The 23,662-nt window shown below is 35.2% G+C and overlaps 1 protein-coding gene across 3 annotated transcripts in view; it reads right to left on the bottom strand.

Annotated features, from left to right (window-relative positions):
* Positions 1-23,662, bottom strand: part of LOC138709531 (esterase FE4-like) — a 93,028-nt gene that overhangs the window by 4,888 nt on the left and 64,478 nt on the right. Inside the window, exons 6-8 of one of the 3 annotated variants that reach the window (XM_069840359.1) lie at positions 19,607-19,754; positions 15,079-15,211; positions 11,437-11,766 (exon numbers count right to left, since the gene is read on the bottom strand). In XM_069840359.1, coding sequence (XP_069696460.1) covers positions 11,577-11,766; positions 15,079-15,211; positions 19,607-19,754 — 471 coding nt within the window. In that variant the 3' untranslated portion in view covers positions 11,437-11,576. Of the gene's footprint in view, positions 1-11,436; positions 11,767-15,078; positions 15,212-19,606; positions 19,755-23,662 lie in introns of those variants that run through there. The other 2 variants (XM_069840357.1, XM_069840358.1) reach the window with 2 other exon arrangements.

Genomic DNA, 23,662 nt, shown 5'->3' with positions numbered 1-23,662 from the left:
AACTTAATTTATGAGCTAATTTAATTCAATGAATTATAATTAATTTAATATTTGAGATAGCTAGTAAAATGATGAAAATTAATTTAATATAAGCTTACTAGGACTATGTTACAGGGAGAATATATATATTTCTATTTCTATAATGAGAATATTAATGTAATTGCCATTAGAGGTTTTGTAAATCTATTTAGAGAAATTAAAGATAATAATAATAAGAATGGACAGATGTTAGTTTCATTATAAGTAACAAATATTAATCAGCAATTCATCTGTTAAGTAAGAATTTATGTAATTTTGACCTAAATGAAGCAATTGTCCAACAACCCCTTATATCACTCGGAAGCGAGTTCCAATTTCTAGCAACTGAAACTGTATAGGATGAAGAATATAAAGATGTCTTGTGGTAGGGTATAATGAGTAAATTGTTATGATGAGATCTTGTACTTAGCTGATGATATGCGGATAAATTTTGAAAACGAGAAGCCAAATATATTGGGGTAGCGGTGCGCAGAATTTGAAATAAGAGAACAAGAGAATGCAGGGCTCGTCGATAATGATAGTAATTAAGAAGCGAGTATGGATGTTTATGAAACGAGCGCAAGCGAGTCTCATAATTTTCATACGAGCTCCTTAATTACCATTATAGGCGAGTTTCATACGACTTTTTATGCTCGACCATATTTCTAACTTCAAATTATTAATTTTATTTGTATTTAACTGACCTTGAGCAATACCTCGTAAATTGTGAGATGTGCGCAGACGCGAAAGTATTGATTTTTTCCGAGGAACAGATGTCCACATTGACCTTGATAGCCTATAAGAACCTACAGAGTAAACTAAATATTAACTTTGATATAACATTGAAATTAAATTAGACATTGAAAAACGGGATGACAAATTGAATTTATTTGAATATTATTTACAATTAACGCTAATTATTATAGTAACAGAACATAACCTTCTGCGACAGTATTGGATTTCCACTCTCCGTGACGTTTCCCTCTTCTTTCGATTGCATATCCGAGAATAATCGAAAATCTGAACTTTAATGAATAGGTGTACTTTAATGACATGCATTAAAGGACTGCTACCAGGTGTATAATTACTACATTTCGATATGGTCGAGCATAAAATAATAATCAGAATAGCAAACATTAGACATATAATGAGTTAACATGATTAAATAAATTACAACTACAATAATAATATATAATCGCCGCGGCTTCATGGTTAACATGTCGGCATGATACAATAACGTGCGGTGTGCTTTTAAAACATAATTTTGTCGACCGATTGTTGCTCTGTAGGTTCCACTTTAAGCGTCATGTTGTCACGTCTACTGTTGTCACGCTAGGAGAAGGCGGCTGAAGTACTTAGACGGGGCGGAGGGGAAACAGTCGCGCATGCGCACCGCGCTGTTCACTGCAATATTCCTGTTCCACAAACATCTACTGCACGTATATTTGAGAGTGTCTGCGGGTCTGTGAAATAATAGTGGCGTTTGGTTGTGTTTTATTTGTTTCAACAAGAATAGTTTCAATATATCGCAAGTCTTCAATAATAGGTTTTTTTTCTGGCGTTAATATAGTTGATTATAATACAGTTAGTGGAGTTTTTATTATTGTATAGTGGTAGTTCAGGCTTACATAGCGGTTTATTAATTGCAAATAATTGTAAATATGTCGACAAAGAGGAAACAAGGACTGACAATCCATAGCGGAGAAAGAAATATTATTGCAAATGTGATAAAATCCTGTGATGAAGAAAAATAACAACAATGTCTTTCCTGTTACGAAATCTGCAGAAAGGGCGAAAAAGTATTGTAATGTATCTATAAGAAGGATACAGCGTATAAGGAAAGAAATGAAAGACTGCAAAGAAGAAGAAAGTGTTTTGTCGACACCTGGAAAAAAACAGAAACGTCCAGACTATCGGAACGCAAATGTAGATGACTTTGACCGGAGAGTGATAAAGGACATAATTGAGGATTTTTATCTGAACAAGAAAGTAGTACCAAGCTGCAAGAAACTTTTGCCTGTGTTAAAAGACAGAATTGATTTCAAATGGAAGGCGACAACATTACGACAAATACTAACGGAAATGGGTTTCAGATGGAAGAAGTGTGCATCGAGACGAAAATTTTTAATTGAAAGGAAAAACATTGTAAATTGGAGGTGTAGATACCTACTGACAATTAGAAAGCTTAGGGAAGAGGGTAAACCAATCTTGTACCTGGACGAGACATGGGTAGACACTAATTTAACGTTTCGCAAGTGCTGGCAGCATAAAGACGTTACGGGAGTTTTGACTACCATTAATGCGTCTAACAGACTCATTGTTGTCCATCTGGGTGGGATTAATGGCTTTGTTGAAGGATGCGAATTAGTATACAAGGAGGGGACAGCAACAGGCGACTATCATGGACAGATGAACTCTAACAATTTCGAAAAGTGGGTGGTTGAAAAAGTTATTCCCAATCTGTCTACTCCATCTGTAATCGTCATGGACAATGCGCCCTATCATGGAAAACAATTAGATAAGGTACCAACCAAATCAGCGGTAAAAAAATAATGTTGGACTACCTGCGAAGGCATGGAGTGCCATGTGAAGAAAATATGAGGAAGTTCACTCTTTTTTCGTTAATTGAACAAATTCGTCCTAAGCAAAAAGTGTACCAAATAGATACGATATTTGCAAATCATGGTCACACTGTCGTCAGGTTACCACCGTATATGTGTGACCTAAGCGCTATTGAATTAGCTTGGAGTAGTGTTAAGAACTATGTAAGGTCACATAACACAACGGGTGATATGTCACTGAAAAGACTGCAAGAACTTGTGCAAGAAGGACTCAAATCTGTAACTAAAGAAGACTGGACTGGGTACTGTAAACATGTGAGTGATATTGAAAACTACTACTGGGAGAAAGACGCAATAATGGAGGACGTTATAGACGAGTTCATCATTAATGTTGGCGACGCGGACACCAGTGACGATGACAGCAGTGATGAGAGTGATGATGACAGCCATAACGACAGCAACACCGAAGATGAAGATGAAGAATCTTTTATGTCTGACTTCGTTCCCCTGTAGTCAGGGTTGTTGTTATAGTTATAATTATTATTATTTCATATACGAGTACGTTGACATTCTTAACTCTTAATAATAACTCTTTAATAATAATTTTTAATCACATACCTTAATGTTCGTCCTCAGCACAAGACATTGCAACCTCGGTTTTAGTCCACGTGAATTAGACACGTAGATGTCATTTAATAATGGAAGCAGCTTATTGGTTGCAATATTGAAATTGAGGCGAAGTGATTGGACCGGCGACACAAGAAATTGAAAACAATAATGCAATTAAATTTCAAAGACCTGCCGAATGTTACGCACGAGGCCGCTCAAAGACCTGCCGAATGTTAACCATGAGAGCGTGGCGATAATATTGAATTATACTTATGCACATAAAGCATTAAGCTGTTGAATGGTATATTAGAACATAATATAAAACAATATTGCACAACTAATCCAATCAACAGAAATTAGACAAGTTAAACAAATATACATATTTTATATAAATTATTTTAATAATATATATTCACGTTAGCTATAATATAAGATGTTTAACTGCATTTGTATAATGTACAATGAGTCTTCAATATTTTTAATTTATGGCGATGTATAAACATTGTATTAATAATTAGGTTGGCATAGCAATATTACAACTACTGTTTTCATGTGTTTGATTTTAAATTCATATTTATGCAACATTAATTATTAATTTACTTACTTACTTATGGCTTTTAAGCAACCCGGAAATTCATTGCCGCCTTCACATAAGCCCGCCATCAGTCCCTATCAATTATTAATTTAGATAGGGTGTAAGGGATATAAGTCCAGTACTTTTCATAGTCGTCATAGGGTCAAAACTTGATAGTTTTCCCAGAAAAAGTATTTCTTGCAAATCTAGTCTTTCAGGTGAAGCTCCCTGTAAAGCAGATTTGAATAATTTCAAGGGAAAAATTGTTCCGGGGCCGGGTATCGATCCCGGGACCTCTGGTTGAACGTACCAGCGCTCTACCACTGAACAAACCTGCTTTACAGGGAGCTTCACCTGAAAGACTAGATTTGCATAATATATACGTTACTGTGTACGTTAACAGAAAACCACAATTTCAAATCACACAGAGATTGTGTGCACTCGATGTGGGTCTCTGGCGTTTCGTCAGCCCACGCGAGTTGTGTGGATATAAAGGGAAAAGTTGAGACGGTGTCGGGTGGAGTTCCCGGGTAGCTCAGTGGTAGAGCGCTGGTACGTTCAACCAGAGGTCCCGGGATCGATACCCGGCCCCGGAACAATTTTTCCCTTGAAATTATTCAAAGTATTTCTTTTCTTATTTTATTTGCTTATATCGTTAGTAAAATTACGAAAACAATTACATCAGTAGATATATCTAGCAAAGAGTTAATATTAGTTTAAATACATATTTGTGTGTTGTATTACGTTTTCGCGAAATTAAATAAATTGGAATGCTTAAATTTGTTAATATTCTGGCGTGAGAGGCGTGGCAACGTGTTCATCAGGCAGTACTCTGCACAGACGTAAGTACGAGTCAGCTGAGTTCAAGCTATCTGTCCATAGCTCTACTGCCGTGCGGATGATAGTTCAGTACAGGGTATTCGATAAACAACTTACAATGTTATTTACAGTTTAGGAATATCATATGTTATTAATTTATGGAGAAAGTCGTTGTAATTCAAGTGAGACAAGAAGGATGTACCGTCAACGTTTTCCTCAAAGAAGGTTACCTAATCGGCGAACTTTTGTAGCAGTTTCTCAACGATTATTAGAAACTAGGAGTCTCTTACCCCGTTTCGAAAATCACACAACCAGAAATTTGTTTAAAAATGATACTGCTTTACAAAAACGGGAGAGATTAAAATTTTGCATTAGAAAAAAAGTTCGTGTGATTTTGTGCAGAAAATCATTATTGTTTATTTCTTAGACATACAATAAAATTGGAGCAATTTGTTACATAAAATGTAAATTTACCATAATGTTCTATTAATGAGATGGAGAGTTTGTATTTGCTGCTTGTTTTATGTAAACAATAGTATTATCATGATTCGCTCCTACTTAGAACAGAGCATCTGTACCGGTACATCTGTACCCGCTTGATTTGTACTGTGTACTTATAAACCCCCTCCAACCCATTCAGCAACGTTGCAAAACGTCTAATATTCTAAACTTTATTAATTAGTTGAAGATTGAAATTAGAAAAAATTGTAAGGATATTTTCTTCTTCCTTATGATATGAATAATCATCAGTTGAAATAATGGGACTTATACCCCTTACACCCTGTATATACAGGGACATCATTTTATTTTTACTTCAATTTTTATTGTACCTGAGTTTTGGAATGTACTTCACTCCCACCGTCCACACCTGTGGAGTAACGATAAGCGCGTTTGGCCGCGAAACCAGGTGGCCCGGGTTCGATTCCCGGTCGGGGCAAGTTACCTGGTTGAGGTTTTTTCCGGGGTTTTCCCTCAACCCAATATGAGCAAATGCTGGGTAACTTTCGGTGTTGGACCCCGGACTCATTTCACCGGCATTATCACCTTCATCTCATTCAGACGCTAAATAACCTGAGCTGTTGATAAAGCGTCGTAAAATAACCTACTAAAAAAATCACTCCCACCCCTTCTACTAGTAAACTTACAACCGTTCACGACACAGAGCCGAGGGCGTGTAAGCAGTACCGAGTTACTGAGTATAGTACGTTTCAGAAATATGTTCGCGTTTTCCAGTGACGAAAGAGCTTACAATATTGAATCATATTTTCGTACGGGTACTATCGTCCGTTTCCCTATGTCGCATCCCGGTTTCCCCCACCTGCTTCTGTTGGCCCCTCTGTTAAGTCTAGTAGCTGGGCTATCTTAGCTCTTTTCTGAAAACATTAATTTCTGTTAGGAATTGGACGTCTACGTAATATTATACAAGTGTTTAAAATAACTTAAATAAAAGGGCCTCCTTAAGTAATTAACTGTCACGTGATTTCCCCCCCCCTTTCTACAACCCTGCGACAAAACCACTTGAACGGACAGTAGATAGCATTTCTGAGTGATTTTATCTTTTCGGATCGGGCAGAAGTGAAGATTGAATTTGCAGTGCGTAAGGTACTCTTTTATAGAGTAGGTACAGAATTATTTCAACATGAGTTACTTGTACGAAGGACGAAACTGGTAATTGGAATTAGGTACAATAGTCTATAGTGCGATAATATGCACAAAATAACTGAAGCCTGTATCAAAATGAACGGCCACCATTTTCTAAAATGTGTTTAAATATCCATATTATGATTATTTTTCAATTTAACTTCATTCTCTATATTGTACGCTAATGTGCTATAACAGTACAATATACAGTACACTGCATAATTAATACTTCCGAATGGATAGCTCAATTCGTGTGTAAAAACACTAAGTGTTAATACAGTACTGTATTTTGATTAAACAAAAACCTAATGAAAATTATCAAACTCAAAATTGCGATATTTCCTAGTTTACATAAATGGATGAACTACTTTTCTTCCCTCCTATACCTAGTAAAGTGATTTGTATTTTACGCCAGTATCATCGAACTCCGTCGTGGAAAGGGTAGCAAACGGTGTTTCCTGTTTAATTGTTAATAGAAAGGTATAGCCAGGTTAATATTAAAAATGTTAGTAAAAATAAAATGATGTCCCTGTACTAAATATTGATACACATGTATAATAGTCTATTATGTTCTACATTAGATATTGTAATTGTAATTTAAGCCTGATGACGCCATGAGACGAAAACGATTGTGTTAAATTACATTGAATACAATGAGACATCATTATATGCCATAATATTTGCTTTTTGTAAATAATTTAGCAAGTCTTTCAGACGGAAAATATATTTAATCATTAAATATTGCTAATACTTATCGGAATAACACATTTAACTTTAAATAATTTATTTTAGTTCTAGTTTATAGGCCTACATGTCTAAGATGATTCATACAAGGAACTCTAATAATACTGTACGCCTACGAGATTCAGTATCAACTGCTTTCATTTGTTTTCTCTGTCACTAAGTGTCCAGCACTCACAGCAGTTACACCTCAGGATACTCTCAACAATAATGTGAGCTTTCTTTCCAAAACTCACTATCTCCAAAATTTGAAGTTTTCAACTAAGAGTGGATTCATTAAAATATTTTAAGTTAGGTAGCCCTATCTATTGATGACATTATTTTATGCAAAATAATGCTAAATTCCTGGGAATTCTCAATGAAAGAATACAATTATTTTCCATAATTAATTACATCCAGAACAAAAATGAGCTACTTCCCTTCCATGGAAAACTACTGGGTGTTCGTTTCAAAGTGTGTCATGAAGTCACTGTTGTGAGTCAGCGATTTGAAGCGAGTTTCAGCTTTTATGTCAGACAAGTTGCCTATTAATCAAGGCGTTCAATCTGAACTTGAGAACGTGTACGGTATAACTTGAACGTCGTAGCAACAGATGGCGGTCTGTACGATCTGTGTGGTACCATAACATCTTTCGAACCGTGTTTTGCGCGGCCAAGTCGTACGCAGGGTATTTGTCATCGGTTGCGTACGGCAACATTCCACAACACAAATCAAATGCTCCGTGTCCATGTTGACCGTCGAAGTTAATGTCAACAAATACGTAAGTAATCGTCTTAAGCCTCTCTCCATATCCTGACAGTAGGAAAAAAACTCACCTCAGTACGTGTTTCCAGACAGTTCACATTCCTGCCACTACCGGCGTTACCGTACATATCGGTAAGTACTCTTCAGAATGTACGCCGTACTTGCCAGGCAATTTCTTTGACACATAAGTAATACACCTCTGCGGAAGTGTAGGAAGATTGAATTCTCTAGGCTCATCGACTAGCCATATGACGCCATACAGCGAGCCATGACACACTTTGAACTGAACACCCAGTATGTCCACAAGACCGCAACAGAAATTCTCCAAGAGGAGCAAAATTAAATGAAAAATATTGCAAGTGTAAATTCCTATTTGATTTTTGCTTGTAGCGATGGCAGCAGAAACGTGCGTTTCCTCTAAAAACAGGTTTTTGGAAATGGTAAGTTTTGCAAAGAAAGATCATAATTACTCTATATAATATCACTATTTTTTCATTTCTTGATATATTATGACGCCATAAAATAAAATTGAGACTCTTCACTCCCATTCATGCTTGCCCAACTTGAGGATCACATCCACTTCACATTGTTCTGTTGTACTGATTTTATTGATCCAAGGAACTTAAAATTATTCACAGCTTTAAAAGTGACTAGTCCTATGCCTATATCAATATTTTCGTTACTATCAGCAACCAAACATTTCATTTTTGTTACGTTTCCTTTCAAGCCCCATTTACTAAGAAGTTCACAAAAATATTTCTGTCCAGAATTCTTTTCCTGAAGAAGGTTTCGATTGTAGGTTAAATTTTATGAATAGCAATTGATTTTTCCGACACAAACGGGGTTCTGTGCATAATGCGAAAGTGAAAATAAACACGTATTTGTGAAATGTGAAATAAAAGTGAACAAAAATGGGCTTACTTCCATCAAGAGGAGTGGAGTAAGCTAGGAACATTATAAAACAATAATTTACGTGTATTACCCCGATCACTATTATGACAGATTGATCAGTCTTATAGGTTCGACGGCAACAACTTTTATCAAGTTTACTATACTGCCATCTAGCGACAGTAGGAGGAATTACGTCATAACTCTCATTTGAATTGTACAGTTCGATGTGGATCATCACTTTCAAGTTCTCGAGTTATTGAAGCTGGAATTCCTCAACGATCAGTTCTGGGACCTACTTTGTACTCCATTTACGTACAAGACCTTCCAAAGAAACCTGAATGCTTACATATGCTCTATGCAGATGACACAGTTCTCTATACAAGACATTATAATATTATTTTCGCCTGTCAACAAATGCAAGCAGCTCTTGATTTACTTACACAATGGTCAACAAAATGGCGAATAAATATTAATGGAACTAAGTCACAGGCAGTGGTTTTCACTAAAAGATTCCCACATTTACCAGAAGAACTCACAGTTCAACAACAAAACATACCTTTTAATTCGGCTGTAAAATATCTCGACGTTTACCTTGATAGAAGATTGACTTACAGACAACATATAAATTTAATCAGAGACAGAACGTTTCAACGTTTCATGCTGCTGTATCCTCTTTTCAAAAGTCGCATCTCTCTTAAAGTCAAAGTTTTATTATACACTTGTCTGATCCGTTCATATACGTTGTATGCTTGTGAAATTTACAATTCATTTTAATATATCAATATGCCTGGTAAATTATTAATAAGTATTTAATGAATTTCAATCTTAAGGCATATAAACTTGCAAATGTTTATTTGCTATTTAATAACAATATATGAACGCTTTCGCCGTCTAGGGCATCTTCAGATATAACAAAACATATTATCTGGACCTATAATAGTATATTATGCAAATAACAAGGAAAATAGAGAACAATATATGTGATACATGAAATTCATGAGCTTTATGTAGATATAACATGATACAGGATGAATATTGAGATAATCTTTGAATTTGAACTTAGACTGGACGAATATTTTATTTTATACATATAGCTCATGTTACAATTAATATACAATGTTTAAAATTTGTCAATGATGTTAATTTTAAAATTTACAATGATGATGATAAAATATTTAAAGTAGTCATGGCTAAAAGTTGTCGTAAGTTACAAGATAGTATACATAGTTAATGTTCGTGTGTTTTGTAATTATTTCACTTAGAGAGGCCGTTGGCATTTGAATGAATGTTGTTTGACGTTGATGACTACTTTACAATTGATATACAGTGATTAATTTAGTCAATGTTAAAATTTAAATTTTATAATGAAGATAATAAAATATTTAGAGTAATCATGGCTGAGAATTGTCGTAAGTTCAAGATAGTTTTCGTGGTTGATGTTGTGTGTTTTGTAATTGTTTCACCTGAAAATAGAGATTAAGAGATAATAATAAATGCAAAATATAGACAAGTTATATGGAGACGCAGATAATTATTATTATTATAAGATTACTTGTTAAAAATGTTGTTTGTGTTAAAGAATTACTAATTACTAATTATTACGAGTTATAATATTGATCTTTCTATTAATTTTCAATGAATGATTAAAAGTCATACCTAACTCATGATTTATCTATTACGAAATTTATCGTACATTCCACTACATTCACAATCAACGAGCATTTATTCAATATCTCAACTAATTACACCCAACAGTAATTCTTTAACACAAACAACATTTTTAACAAGTAATCTTATAATAATAATAATTATCTGCTTCTCTATATAATAACTTGTCTATATTTTGCATTTATTATTATCTCTTAATCTCTATTTTCAGGTGAAACAATTACAAAACACACAACATCAACTACGAAAACTATCTTGAACTTACGACAATTCTCAGCCATGATTACTCTAAATATTTTATTATCTTCATTATAAAATTTAAATTTTAACATTGACTAAATTAATCACTGTATATCAATTGTAAAGTAGTCATCAACGTCAAACAACATTCTTTCAAATGCCAACGGCCCCTCTAAGTGAAATAATTACAAAACACACGAACATTAACTACGTATACTATCTTGTAACTTACGACAACTTTTAGCCATGATTACTTTAGATATTTTATTATCATCATTGTAAATTTTAAAATTAACATCATTGACAAATTTTAAACATTGTATATTAATTGTAACATGAGCTATATGTATAAAATAAAACATTCGTCCAGTCTAAGTTCAAATTCAAAGATTATCTCAATATTCATCCTGTATCATGTTATATCTACATAAAGCTCATGAATTTCATGTATCACATATATTGTTCTCTATTTTCCTTGTTATTTGCATAATATACTATTATAGGTCCAGATAATATGTTTTGTTATATCTGAAGATGCCCTAGACGGCGAAAACGTTCATATATTGATATTAAATAGCAAATAAACATTTGCAAGTTTATATGCCTTAAGATTGAAATTCATTAAATACTTATTGTGAAATTTAGTCAAATACTCATATACGTCATATTAAAAGACTGGATGGAATGCAAAGATCGGTATGTAGGACAATCACGGGAGCAGAATATGACATCAGTAACTCTCAACTGTATGAGTCACTAAATATAATGCTATTTAGTGATTATATTCAAAATGCCAGAACCATTTCTTGTAAAACACTTCACTCTTGTAAAAGGCATGGGTCCATTTTGCTACCTGGTACTTAAATAATGACAGATCAGACCAAAAAAAAAAAAAAAAAATTGAATTGCATGGAGAAACTGTACGTCCATCTAGCGGTTGTTTTAAATCGACGGTGGTGATCTTGGTGGTTGTTCTCTTTGACATGCTACCGTTTTTAACATTACGATGGCCAATCTGTTATACATGTGATCAGGGGTATTACTAAAATAATTAGCATTCTACAATGATTCTAAAGTTCGTCCCTTTCCGAGTGCACTACTCCATCCTTGAATATTAACGGTTCCCAGAATTGGATGCGATCCTGCAGCAAGTTGTGTCCAATGTGCACACCATTTGCGTCGATGTGAGCGTACTCTACTTCATCTGGCGAAGAAACTGGCATCCATTTATGCAGCTTGCTGCCTTTCGGTGTAGGGTTCCTGTCAATAACATTGAATTATTATGATTGAAATAATAATAATGATAATAATTATAAAAATAGTAATAAAATAATAATAATAATAACAATAACAATAATAATAATAATAATAATAATAATAATAATAATAATAATACGCCCAGTAATAATAATAAAATAATAGTAAAATAATATAATAACAATAAAAATAATGATATAATAATACAAATAATATAATACTTACTTACAAATGGCTTTTAAGGAACCAGCAGGTTCATTGCCGCCCTCACATAAGCCCGCCATCGGTCCCTATCCTCCGGCCTCCCAACTAAAACTCCATATGCATTTCTGGATTCGCACATACGTGCTACATGCCCTGCCCATCTCAAACGTCTGGATTTAATATTCCTAATTATGTCAGGTGAAGAAAACAATGCTTGCAGTTCTGCGTTGTGTAACTTTTTCCATTCTCCTGTAAATTCATCCCTCTTAGTCTCTTAGAACCTTATTCTCAAACACCCTTAATCTCTGTTCCTCTCTCAAAGTGAGAGGTAATGTAACTGTTTTATAAATTCTAACTTTAAGATTTTTTGACAGCAGAATAGATGATAAAAGCTTCTCGACCGAATAATAACAGGGATTTTCAATATTTATTCTGTGTTTAATTTCCTCCCGAGTGTCATTTATATTTGTTATTGTTGCTCCAAGATATTTGGATTTTTCCACCTCTTCGAAAGATAAATCTCCAAATTTTATATTTCCATTTCGTACAATACTCTGGTCACGAGACATAATCATATACTTTGTTTTTTCGGGATTTACTTTCAAAGCTATCGCTTTACTTGCTTCAAATAAAATTTCCGTGTTTTCTCTAATAATTTGTGGATTTTCTTCTACCTATTCACATCATCCGCAAAGACAAGAAGCTGATGTAACCCGTTCAACTTCAAACCCTGTCTGTTATCCTGAACTTTCCTAATTACATATTCTAGAGTGAAGTTAAAAAGTAAAATTAATATAATAATAACAATATAATAATAATAATAATAATAATAATAATAATAATAATAATAATAATAATAATAATAATAATATATTTTGATTACACAACTTTTAACACTATATCACTTCGGAATATGTATTATATGTCTTTCTCGTGTTAAATTTTACCGTATCTGGTTAACATGTTTCGGCCTGATATTGGCCTTTTTCAGAACTGGTTGTTGCTGGTCTTGGCGCAAACTGCACAAACACACCCCCACAGGAAACAAAACAAAGGGCGCCAAGACCAGCAACAACCAGTTCTGAAGAAGGCCAATAACAGGTAGAAACATGTTAACCAGATACGGTAAAATTTAACACGAGAAATACATATAATACATATTTCGAAGTAATAATAATAGTAATAATAATAATAATAATAATAATAATAATAATAATAATAATAATGATGATGATGGTGATGATGATGATGATGATGAATTGATAACAAAAGGATACCTTTCAAATGCTTTGAAATATCAAATGCGGTTGACGAAAGTGGATAGATAATATCTCATTTTTATTTAATGGGATAAGGCTAGTTAATTATCTATATATGACGTTTTTACGGGATTACAAACGCTAGTCGGACACAATGATATAATGATATGGCGAGCGATAACGGACCATCGCTGGAATGACAACTACTATTTTTCTCACAACTTTTTACGAAACTGTTTCCTCTGTCAACTCTCACAATAAAAACTATTGAAACAAAAATGTCATGAATAACATTCAAATAAGATCTCATTCACTTTTTCAGAACATTTATTCACGAACTCAGTCTCCGAGATATATATATATATATATATATATAGGATGTCAAGTGGATTGGTCGCGGTGGACCCATTGGATGGCCTGCTTGTTCTCCCGATTTCACCTCACTTGACTTCTGTGTGTGGGGACACTTGAAGAGTCTGGTGTACGAGACTCCAATTAAATCGAAGGAAAAGCTCGTCGCTCGAATGCTTGCAGCTTCTGACGCTTTACTTGAACGTGTACGACAGGCAATGAAACGTCGTTGCAGAGTTTGTATTGGTTCAGGAGAACACACTTTTGAACAGTTTTTGTAAATTATTACAAATTGAAATGACTTTGAGGAATGAGTGTCATAAGCAGGCTTCGAGACTTGGGACCCGATACACTAAGTTTACTGTGCATGCACTATAGGTTGTTGACTCGCTGCAGGTACTGTAGATAGAGATGTGTTGAGGTAACAACGTTGCTATTTATAGTAGAGTACGGTAGTATGGGGAAACACACATATGTACATTCTAAAAGTAAATATACATTACACAATGATAATGTCAAAAGAATGTGAAAATAATTTATTCTCCTGTCTTTTATAAGCATTTGTGTTTAATTATACACAGTGTTAATGGTGGAAATAAGCATGTAGCAATTTTAATTTTTTTCATTTATTTTATTGGTCGTCTTTAGGAAATGTAGTTACAGTACCGAATTGCAATGTACCTACTACAAGATACATTTTCAGTGTCTCAAACGTAAATATTTTCGGTTATCTGCCAAAGTTTGTACTGTAGAAAGCTGCACTCTACGTCGCATGAAGTGATAGGAGCAAAACGAAAAAACCTAACATCATTGCAGTCTCTAAAAGACAGTCCTTTATTCTCGGGTGACTCTACGTCCACTAATTTGCTGTTTATGTTATACAGTGTTCCATATCCGTTATTTTTACATAAAATTGATTTCCACTTCTGTTTTACACGTTCAGTAACCGGTGTACTTGGTGTCTCATTAATTCTCTGCATCATTTTCTAAATTAATTTGAGGGCTTCCGGCATCTCTTGCTCTGACTTTTCTAACCGTGTAATAGTTTCAGACACAGTTTGTATGAAAACCAAATTATTCGTCAGAACCTTCAAATCCAGAGCGTTTTCCTTTGCGTATTTGTTGGCATTCACTCTACAGTACCCCACCCACTGTACGGTTTACCACTATACTCAGTACGCCGTTATGCGGATTTCCCACTGAACTGCTCTATTGGGTCCGAAGTCTCGAAGTCTGGTCATAAGTAACGTTAGAACTGTATTCTTCATTCCTTACAGTACAGTATAGTTTCTGTTTTTGTCATTAATAATTATTACTTTCCGACCCATGGTCATTTAACAAAAAAAGTTTGTTTTGGTCCCTATCAATCCTAGAAGTTTGAGTAGTGAATTTAGATACACCCTGTATATGAATGATTAGTGTGTATTCCATATTCTTTCCATATCTAATTACTTACATCTGAATATTCACTTAATTACACAAAATGTCCGAAAACACTTACCCTGTGCGAGCAAAGTCTGTCCACAAGGCAGTGAGCGTGTCCACCATCAGATCGTCCGCGTCTGTTCTGGTGGAATTCGGGAACAAGAGGTCCTGTGGGAACAGGTATAGCATCTCGTCCATGTGACACACCCCTGCGGCAAGTACATTATTTGAGAAATGAACTGAAAGATACATTCATATAAATTACTCCGAAGAAGTCTCTAGATAACACATTGATCTTCTGCTAACAGACTCACAAATAATTTGTAAAGAATTGAGAAAATTTTGTGCGATGTATTTTACACCTGCTGAAGTGGCGGCTGTGGGGTTATGAACTAAACTGAACCGGCTTTAATTCTGGCAGACTACACGTACCCTGCTAGCTTGAGGTGTTGTGAAAGTTTTGTGGCTTTAGGCATTAAGTTCTTTATTTATGTAGTTTATGTATGTATTTATTCACACTGCAATGGGTATATACCAGGGGGCAGTGGTAACTAATTACACTCAATAATGACAATAATGAACGTATTAATTAAAAATACAATTAATAATAATGCTAATAATTAATAATAATAACAACAACAGGGAATATACTAAATTAAATGAAACGATCACTTAAAATAACATTTGAAATATTCTAATTTGTATCTTAAAACTAAGATCGAACTAAAACCCACGAGTATATGTTCATATCTGCACAAGTACCTTTCAACATTACACTCATTTCGCTGTCAACTCACTCACTGCACTGGAACTACGACACATTTCACTGATTCTATCCTGATTTCACTAACACTTCAAAAACATTTCACTGTTCAAATTCTTTGCACTGCCACTATAAACTATAAAGCTTCACTGACAGGAACACGTTTCACTTACACAGCACACTTCACTGACACGACATACTTCTTCACTGATACAACACACTTCACTGACACGACATACTTCTTCACTGATACAACACACTTCACTGACACGACATACTTCTTCACTGATACAACACACTTCACTGACACAACATACTTCTTCACTGATACAACACACTTCACTGACACGACATACTTCTTCACTGATACAACACACTTCACTGACACAACATAATTCTTCACTGATACAACACACTTCACTGACACAACATACTTCTTCACTGATACAACACACTTCACTGACACAACATACTTCTTCACTGATACAACACACTTCACTGACACAACATACTTCTTCACTGATACAACACACTTCACTGACACGACATACTTCTTCACTGATACAACACACTTCACTGACACGACATACTTCTTCACTGATACAACACACTTCACTGACACAACATACTTCTTCACTGATACAACACACTTCACTGACACGACATACTTCTTCACTGATACAACACACTTCACTGACACAACATAATTCTTCACTGATACAACACACTTCACTGACACAACATACTTCTTCACTGATACAACACACTTCACTGACACAACATACTTCTTCACTGATACAACACACTTCACTGACACAACATACTTCTTCACTGATACAACACACTTCACTGACACGACATACTTCTTCACTGATACAACACACTTCACTGACACAACATACTTCTTCACTGATACAACACACTTCACTGACACAACATACTTCTTCACTGATACAACACACTTCACTGACACGACATACTTCTTCACTGATACAACACACTTCACTGACACGACATACTTCTTCACTGATACAACACACTTCACTGACACAACATACTTCTTCACTGATACAACACACTTCACTGACACAACATACTTCTTCACTGATACAACACACTTCACTGACACGACATACTTCTTCACTGATACAACACACTTCACTGACACGACATACTTCTTCACTGATACAACACACTTCACTGACACGACATACTTCTTCACTGATACAACACACTTCACTGACACAACATAATTCTTCACTGATACAACACTTCAGTAACAACATATCATTTACACCCTTTAAATACTGTGTATAATTACCGTCTATTAGTAAGGTCCTTAAGCCTATTTTTAAATACATTTTTGGTTGTTGGTAAAGTCTTTAGTAAGTCTGCAGGTAAAGCATTCCAGTCCCTGATAGTACGATTGGGAAAAGAAAACTTTCCAGTGTCCGTCCTCTGCCTTCTTTCCCTCAATTTATATGAGTGGTCGTTCCTTGAAGAGTAATTTGGCGGCTGCAACCTATTTTTTATTTATTTATTTATTTATTTATATATATATATATAAATATATATATATTAGATTATTAATATATCCTGCTCTTTTGTCATTGTTTTCAAAGTTTATTAAAATTGTTAATTGGATAGTGACTATTATTTACCTATTGTTACAAGCTAACCAAAAAACTTGGCTACTAGTGATTCCCTCCATCCTTTCGGGAGTTTATCTAGGCACTCCTTCAATTCAGTTGTCTGATCAAAGTTCGTATATAGTGTGAGTGAGTGAGTAAGTAAGTAAGAAAGTAAGCAAAAAATGTTAAACAAAAAATAAATAAAACAAATAAATATGTTCCATAAATACAGGTAGTTTCCGGGCTGGTGTTACAAACTTTCAGGGATGATGGGGAAGGTCACATGCATCAATTTGAGATAAGGAACCATGGTCCGAAAATGACTGAGTCGAAAGTTATAAGCAAAAATATTTGTGTGGAAATGGAATTGTCATTTGGCACCACGTGCCCTCCTTCCCTAGTCATAGAAAGATGGTATGGGCCGGATGTCTCCTACGTGGGTACGTGACTTGTCTACTGTTCCCATTGACTCATCCGTATTCGAAAATCAGGTCTGCATATTCCGCTCTCGTATACTCCTCCATTTCACTAGGGCTGATCGACTGGACACTGCAACTTGTACACATACACTGCTGTCTACAGACGTGCATATCAGGACCGACCATGTCCGTTACACATTACGCTATCTGCATTGCTTTAGTGTAGTTTCCTGTCCCTATCCCTCAGACAGCGCACTGAACGGAATACTGTAAGTAGACAACGTAAACAACGTCAGATGAATACAGTATGTGTAAGATGTACAGATAAATACACATAAATAAGGTGTACAGAGGAATAAAATTATTCCATTTCCACACAATAATTTTTGCTTATAACTTTGGACTCAGTCATTTTCGGACCAGGGTTCCTTATCTCAAATTGATACATGTGCCCTTCCCCATCATCCCTGAAAGTTAGTAACACTTGCCCGGAAACACCCTGTATAAAGGTTTCATAAATAAAATGTAGCAACCTTAACATCATACATCCGAACACGAGCTTTGCTCATAAGGATGTATCTGATTTTTTATATATTTTATTCTAATCCCCCATGACGTGAACAAAGATTGATGAGATAGATAGATGGATGGATGGATGGATGGATGGATGGATAGACAGACAGATATAGATAGATAGATAGATAGATAGATAGATAGATAGATAGATAGATAGATAGATAGATAGATAGATAGATAGATAGATAGATAGATAGATAGATAGATAGATAGATAGATAGATAGATAGATAGATAGATAGATAGATAGATAGATAGATAGATAGATAGATAGATAGATAGATAGATAGATAGATAGATAGATAGATAGATAGATAGATAGATAGATAGATAGATAGATAGATAGATAGATAGATAGATAGATAGATAGATAGATAGATAGATAGATAGATAGATAGATAGATAGATAGATAGATAGATAGATAGATAGATAGATAGATAGATAGATAGATAGATAGATAGATAGATAGATAGATAGATAGATAGATAGATAGATAGATAGATAGATAGATAGATAGATAGATAGATAGATAGATAGATAGATAGATAGATAGATAGATAGATAGATAGATAGATAGATAGATAGATAGATAGATAGATAGATAGATAGATAGATAGATAGATAGATAGATAGATAGATAGATAGATAGATAGATAGATAGATAGATAGATAGATAGATAGATAGATAGATAGATAGATAGATAGATAGATAGATAGATAGATAGATAGATAGATAGATAGATAGATAGATAGATAGATAGATAGATAGATAGATAGATAGATAGATAGATAGATAGATAGATAGATAGATAGATAGATAGATAGATAGATAGATAGATAGATAGATAGATAGATAGATAGATAGATAGATAGATAGATAGATAGATAGATAGATAGATAGATAGATAGATAGATAGATAGATAGATAGATAGATAGATAGATAGATAGATAGATAGATAGATAGATAGATAGATAGATAGATAGATAGATAGATAGATAGATAGATAGATAGATAGATAGATAGATAGATAGATAGATAGATAAAAATAAATAAATAAGTAAATAAACAAATAAATAAATAAATTTTATATTCTTAATTTGGCATAAATAAATATGAAATATCAAATAAATAATCAGAAAAACATAAATAGAAAAAAAGTCAAATGGAACCAATCCTGAAAAGAATGTAGCCTACATAATTCCTAAAGACCTACCCTGGTCTTCCGTTGGATCTGCAATCAGTGAGCAAAAGCTGTTCGTCCCTCGGTAGTCGAAGTAGTAGAAATAGGCCTTAGAACCTCTGTGCAAATGATACTTGAGACTCAAGTCTGATGGAAGCAGTACCATTGCATCTGTGTATATCTGTAATTACAAATATAAATTTTAGTGCTGCAGTATTTCCTCGCGATAATGTTGTACCTGGAGTGCATAAGAAGACAACTCCCAATGTACTGAACATTACTAATATTAAGTAATTTGTATCACTATATTTGTTACCATTGTTTAAGACTAGTGTTCTGCATTCCAATACAAACGACCGACCGAGAGTCATGATCAGAGGCCTCCAAAAAGCGTATCGTCATTCGTGCTCTCGATGCTGCCCGCCGAACACAGTGTGCTGTACGACTAGAGAAGGGGGAGAGACTCGTACCTCAACAGATGGGAGCGATCAGTGGGGGATCGCGGCAATGGTCTGCTAATGTTTACAAATAATAACATCAAAAGAATAAGAAATATCATACGTTTGTACAGAGTGATTTATATAGAACTGACACATTTCTTTCTTTAATTATTCCGTTGGAAATTCATTCAATGACCCAATTTTAGCACCAAATTAAGCAGAATGTTCTGGAGTTTCGATTCCTTGTCACTAGATGCGCAAATGTTTATGTTTTATTCCTATTGTTGGCAGCACTGACCCAATTTTAGCACCAAATTAAGCACAATGTTCTGGAGTTTCGATTCCTTGTCACTAGATGCGCAGATGTTTATGTTTTATTCCTATTGTTGGCAGCTGTTTTCGACATTTTGTGTCAACGTGAAAATGCAGTACACATTAAATCAACGACTCTTCCTTCTGAAGCAATACTGGATTACGAATTCAATTACAGCTACTCAAAGGGCATAACAGAGAGAATTTGGTGTTCGCAATCCTCCCAAAAGAAACACAATACTGGGACTGGTAAACAAATTGGGAACAACTGGATCTCTGGTGAGTGAAAAGGGCAAGCATCGTTCATCTAGGCTTCCCACGGTTGTTGCTGACGTAAGAGCAGGACTGGAGCAGTCACCCAAAAAATCATTAAGACGTTTGTCGCAGGAGACAGGGTACACCTACTCAATGTGTCAGAGAGCCTAAAGCCATATAGGGTTACGGTTGTTCATCAGCTACAGGAACCAGATAAGGAAAAAAGATTGAATTATTGTCGTTGGTTTCAGACGTTCATTGTACAAAATCCTGCCATATTGTCCATCACATGGTTCACAGATGAAGCATGGTTCCATTTATCCTGACGACCGAATAATTTCCAGGAAGAGATCTCCGGATTTGACAACGCCGGACTTCTTTCTATGGGGTTACTTAAAAGACAGTGTTTACGCCACACGTCCCCAGACATTGGACGATCTGAAGCACAACATCACACAGGAGATTCAAGCTAACAACAGAGTCCTCCAACGAGTGGCCAGTAACATGGAACGACGTGTTGAGTTGTGCCTTATGCAGGATGGAGGACATTTTCAACATTTGCTATAGAGGTAAATAATCTCCCAAAATTCCTCTACATTTTAGGTATAATAAGTTGTCGCTAGCACAATTCGTTTTGAAACAATTAAAGAAAGAAATGTGTCAGTTCTATATAAATCACTCTGTATATTATTTTGACATACTATGAAGCTGGAGCCCCGTCTATTGCTATGGACACAAGCCATTGCAAATTCAACCTCTTCAGTTCTATGGTGCCTTTCAGTGCCTGGAAAAGATCTTCTCCAGTTGTATTTTGTAATTACATCTAGAAGACATTCAGACACAGGAAAATGTTCATTAACTCCTCGGATGAAAATGGCTAGGTGAGCTTTGTCATTTCTATCTGTGCTTTCGTCCAATGCAAGTGAGTAAGCTTCAAACTGGTTAATTGTGGTTTCGACTTCAGATTAAATTACATCTACAATCTTGAAATTCCTTCTCTGAACTGTAATTGGAAACAATTTAATTCTCTTAAACTTTGACTTTGTTCTGGACACAGTATTTAGTAACGTCCTGTATGCACGATTTTACAAATGATGCTTCTGTAAAGGGCTTCATTGATTTTCCAATATTCCAAGCTAGAACATAGCTAGCAGAAAGCTTTTTTTGTTTAAGACTGAGGACACGTGTGTGATTTGTGTTTGTATTTTCTTGTTTTATATTTATAAAAATATTTGTAGGCCTATGTATTTCACCTAAAATTAAACTAAAAACTATATGTTTGTCATGCGGAACTGAGTGTAAACGTATTGTAATATATTGATTATTATGTATAACCAACAATGATAGCCATAAAATAAATTATTTTCACATGTCAAATATGCCTGTAATTGTATGATATTCTCTGTGAAGAGTCGAGTATTGTCGTCGCATGTTGAATTTTAACACACCTTTAAGAATTTTCGAACAAATTAAGCATTTCACGTTCTCCCCACTAACACAAAAAAGTTTCTCTTCCTATTCATCCTTGAATGTACTGCGTCCATGATTAGAAGACATTGTGAAACGGTGGAACATTCCGACCAACACAGTGATAATGGCAGTCCGCCACTGCTCTTCGTTTGCGCATAAACATTGAGTACAGTACAGGTGGGGATGGGTGAGGCGGAGCGCGCTCATTACGTACTGGCTTCGGTTCCGTTCAGGGGCTTACTCGCGAGTAGGCTTTTGGAGACGTCTGGTCATGATATATACGTGCGGTCGGTCGCTCGCTCGCTCTGTACTAAACGCAGCAGGTTGGCTGCCGCGTGTTCTGACTCCGCAGAAAGCAAACAACCGTCTTCTGTGGCCGAATTAATAAAACTACAGTATACTACTGGCTGTTAATTTCAAAGTGTGTTATGACGTCACTGTTGATGAGTCAGCGATTTGAAGCGAGTTTCAGCTTTGGTGTCAGAGAAGTTGCCTATTAATCAAGGCGTTCAATCTGAACTTGAGAACTTGTACGGTATAACTTGAACGTCGTAGCAACAGATGGCGGTCTGTACGGTCTGTGTGCTACCATAACCTCTTTCGAACCGTGTTTTGCGCGGGCAAGTCGTACGCAGGGTATTTGTTATCGGTTGCGTACGGCAACATTCCACAATACAAATCAAATGCTCCGTGTCCATGTTGACCGTCGAAGTTAATGTCAACAAATACTAAATAATCGTCTTAACCCTCTCCCCATATCCCGACAGTAAGAAAAAACTCACCTCAGTACATGTACATGTTTCGAAACAGTTCACATTCCTGCCACTACCGGCGTTACGGTACATATCGTTAAGTACTCTTCAGAATGAACGCCATACTTGCTAGGCAACTTCTCTGGCAGATAAGTAATACACCTCTGCGGAATTGTAGGAAGATTGAATTCTCTAGGCTCATCGACTAGCTACGTGACGGCATACAGCGAGCCATGACACACTTTGAACTGAACACCCAGTAGTCTGAAGTGACAACACTATATCCCTTCTCAAAGTTCAATTTATTCAGGTACAGTACAGAAGACAGTGATATTATGTTAGTCATATAGAGAATGAAATTCATGACCGTAAAAATTGCTGCTTGAAAGCAACATCATGTAAGCAGCAAAATTTGATTTATGTTGAATTATTTCAACGTTACAATTGCTTGTTTGTTAAAATGTGTATATGATAACGTAATGCAATTTGTGTTTTTTTGTTTTGTTTTGTGTGTGTTTTTGGAAAATATAATTTCAATTAATGCTCCGCCATAAATGTTGTAACTAAAACCTTGTGCACCCCTCGAGTTTATCGTACGGCTCGTCCTCCCTCCACACGTTACCTGCACTTTGTTTACGTTTTCACTGTGCCTAAACGAGACGCTCTACTGTACTAAACTGATTTAAAGGCTAGGAAATAATGTAATTTTGTTATGTGTGTTTAGGTATAGTCTGTATAAAATTACTATAATAATTGTTGTACCATGCGTCATTCTGAAATTCAAATCATGGAGTAGATATTGAAAGAAGCCACGTATGTCAAATATCTGGGTATCATTATTGATCAGAATTTAAAATGGC

The sequence above is a fragment of the Periplaneta americana genome, chromosome 11 (genome assembly GCF_040183065.1).
Source record: "Periplaneta americana isolate PAMFEO1 chromosome 11, P.americana_PAMFEO1_priV1, whole genome shotgun sequence".
NCBI classification, from domain to species: Eukaryota; Metazoa; Arthropoda; class Insecta; order Blattodea; family Blattidae; genus Periplaneta; species Periplaneta americana.
The sequence above is the reverse complement of the archived record's forward strand: the minus strand, read 5'-3'. Positions and strand labels throughout refer to the sequence as shown.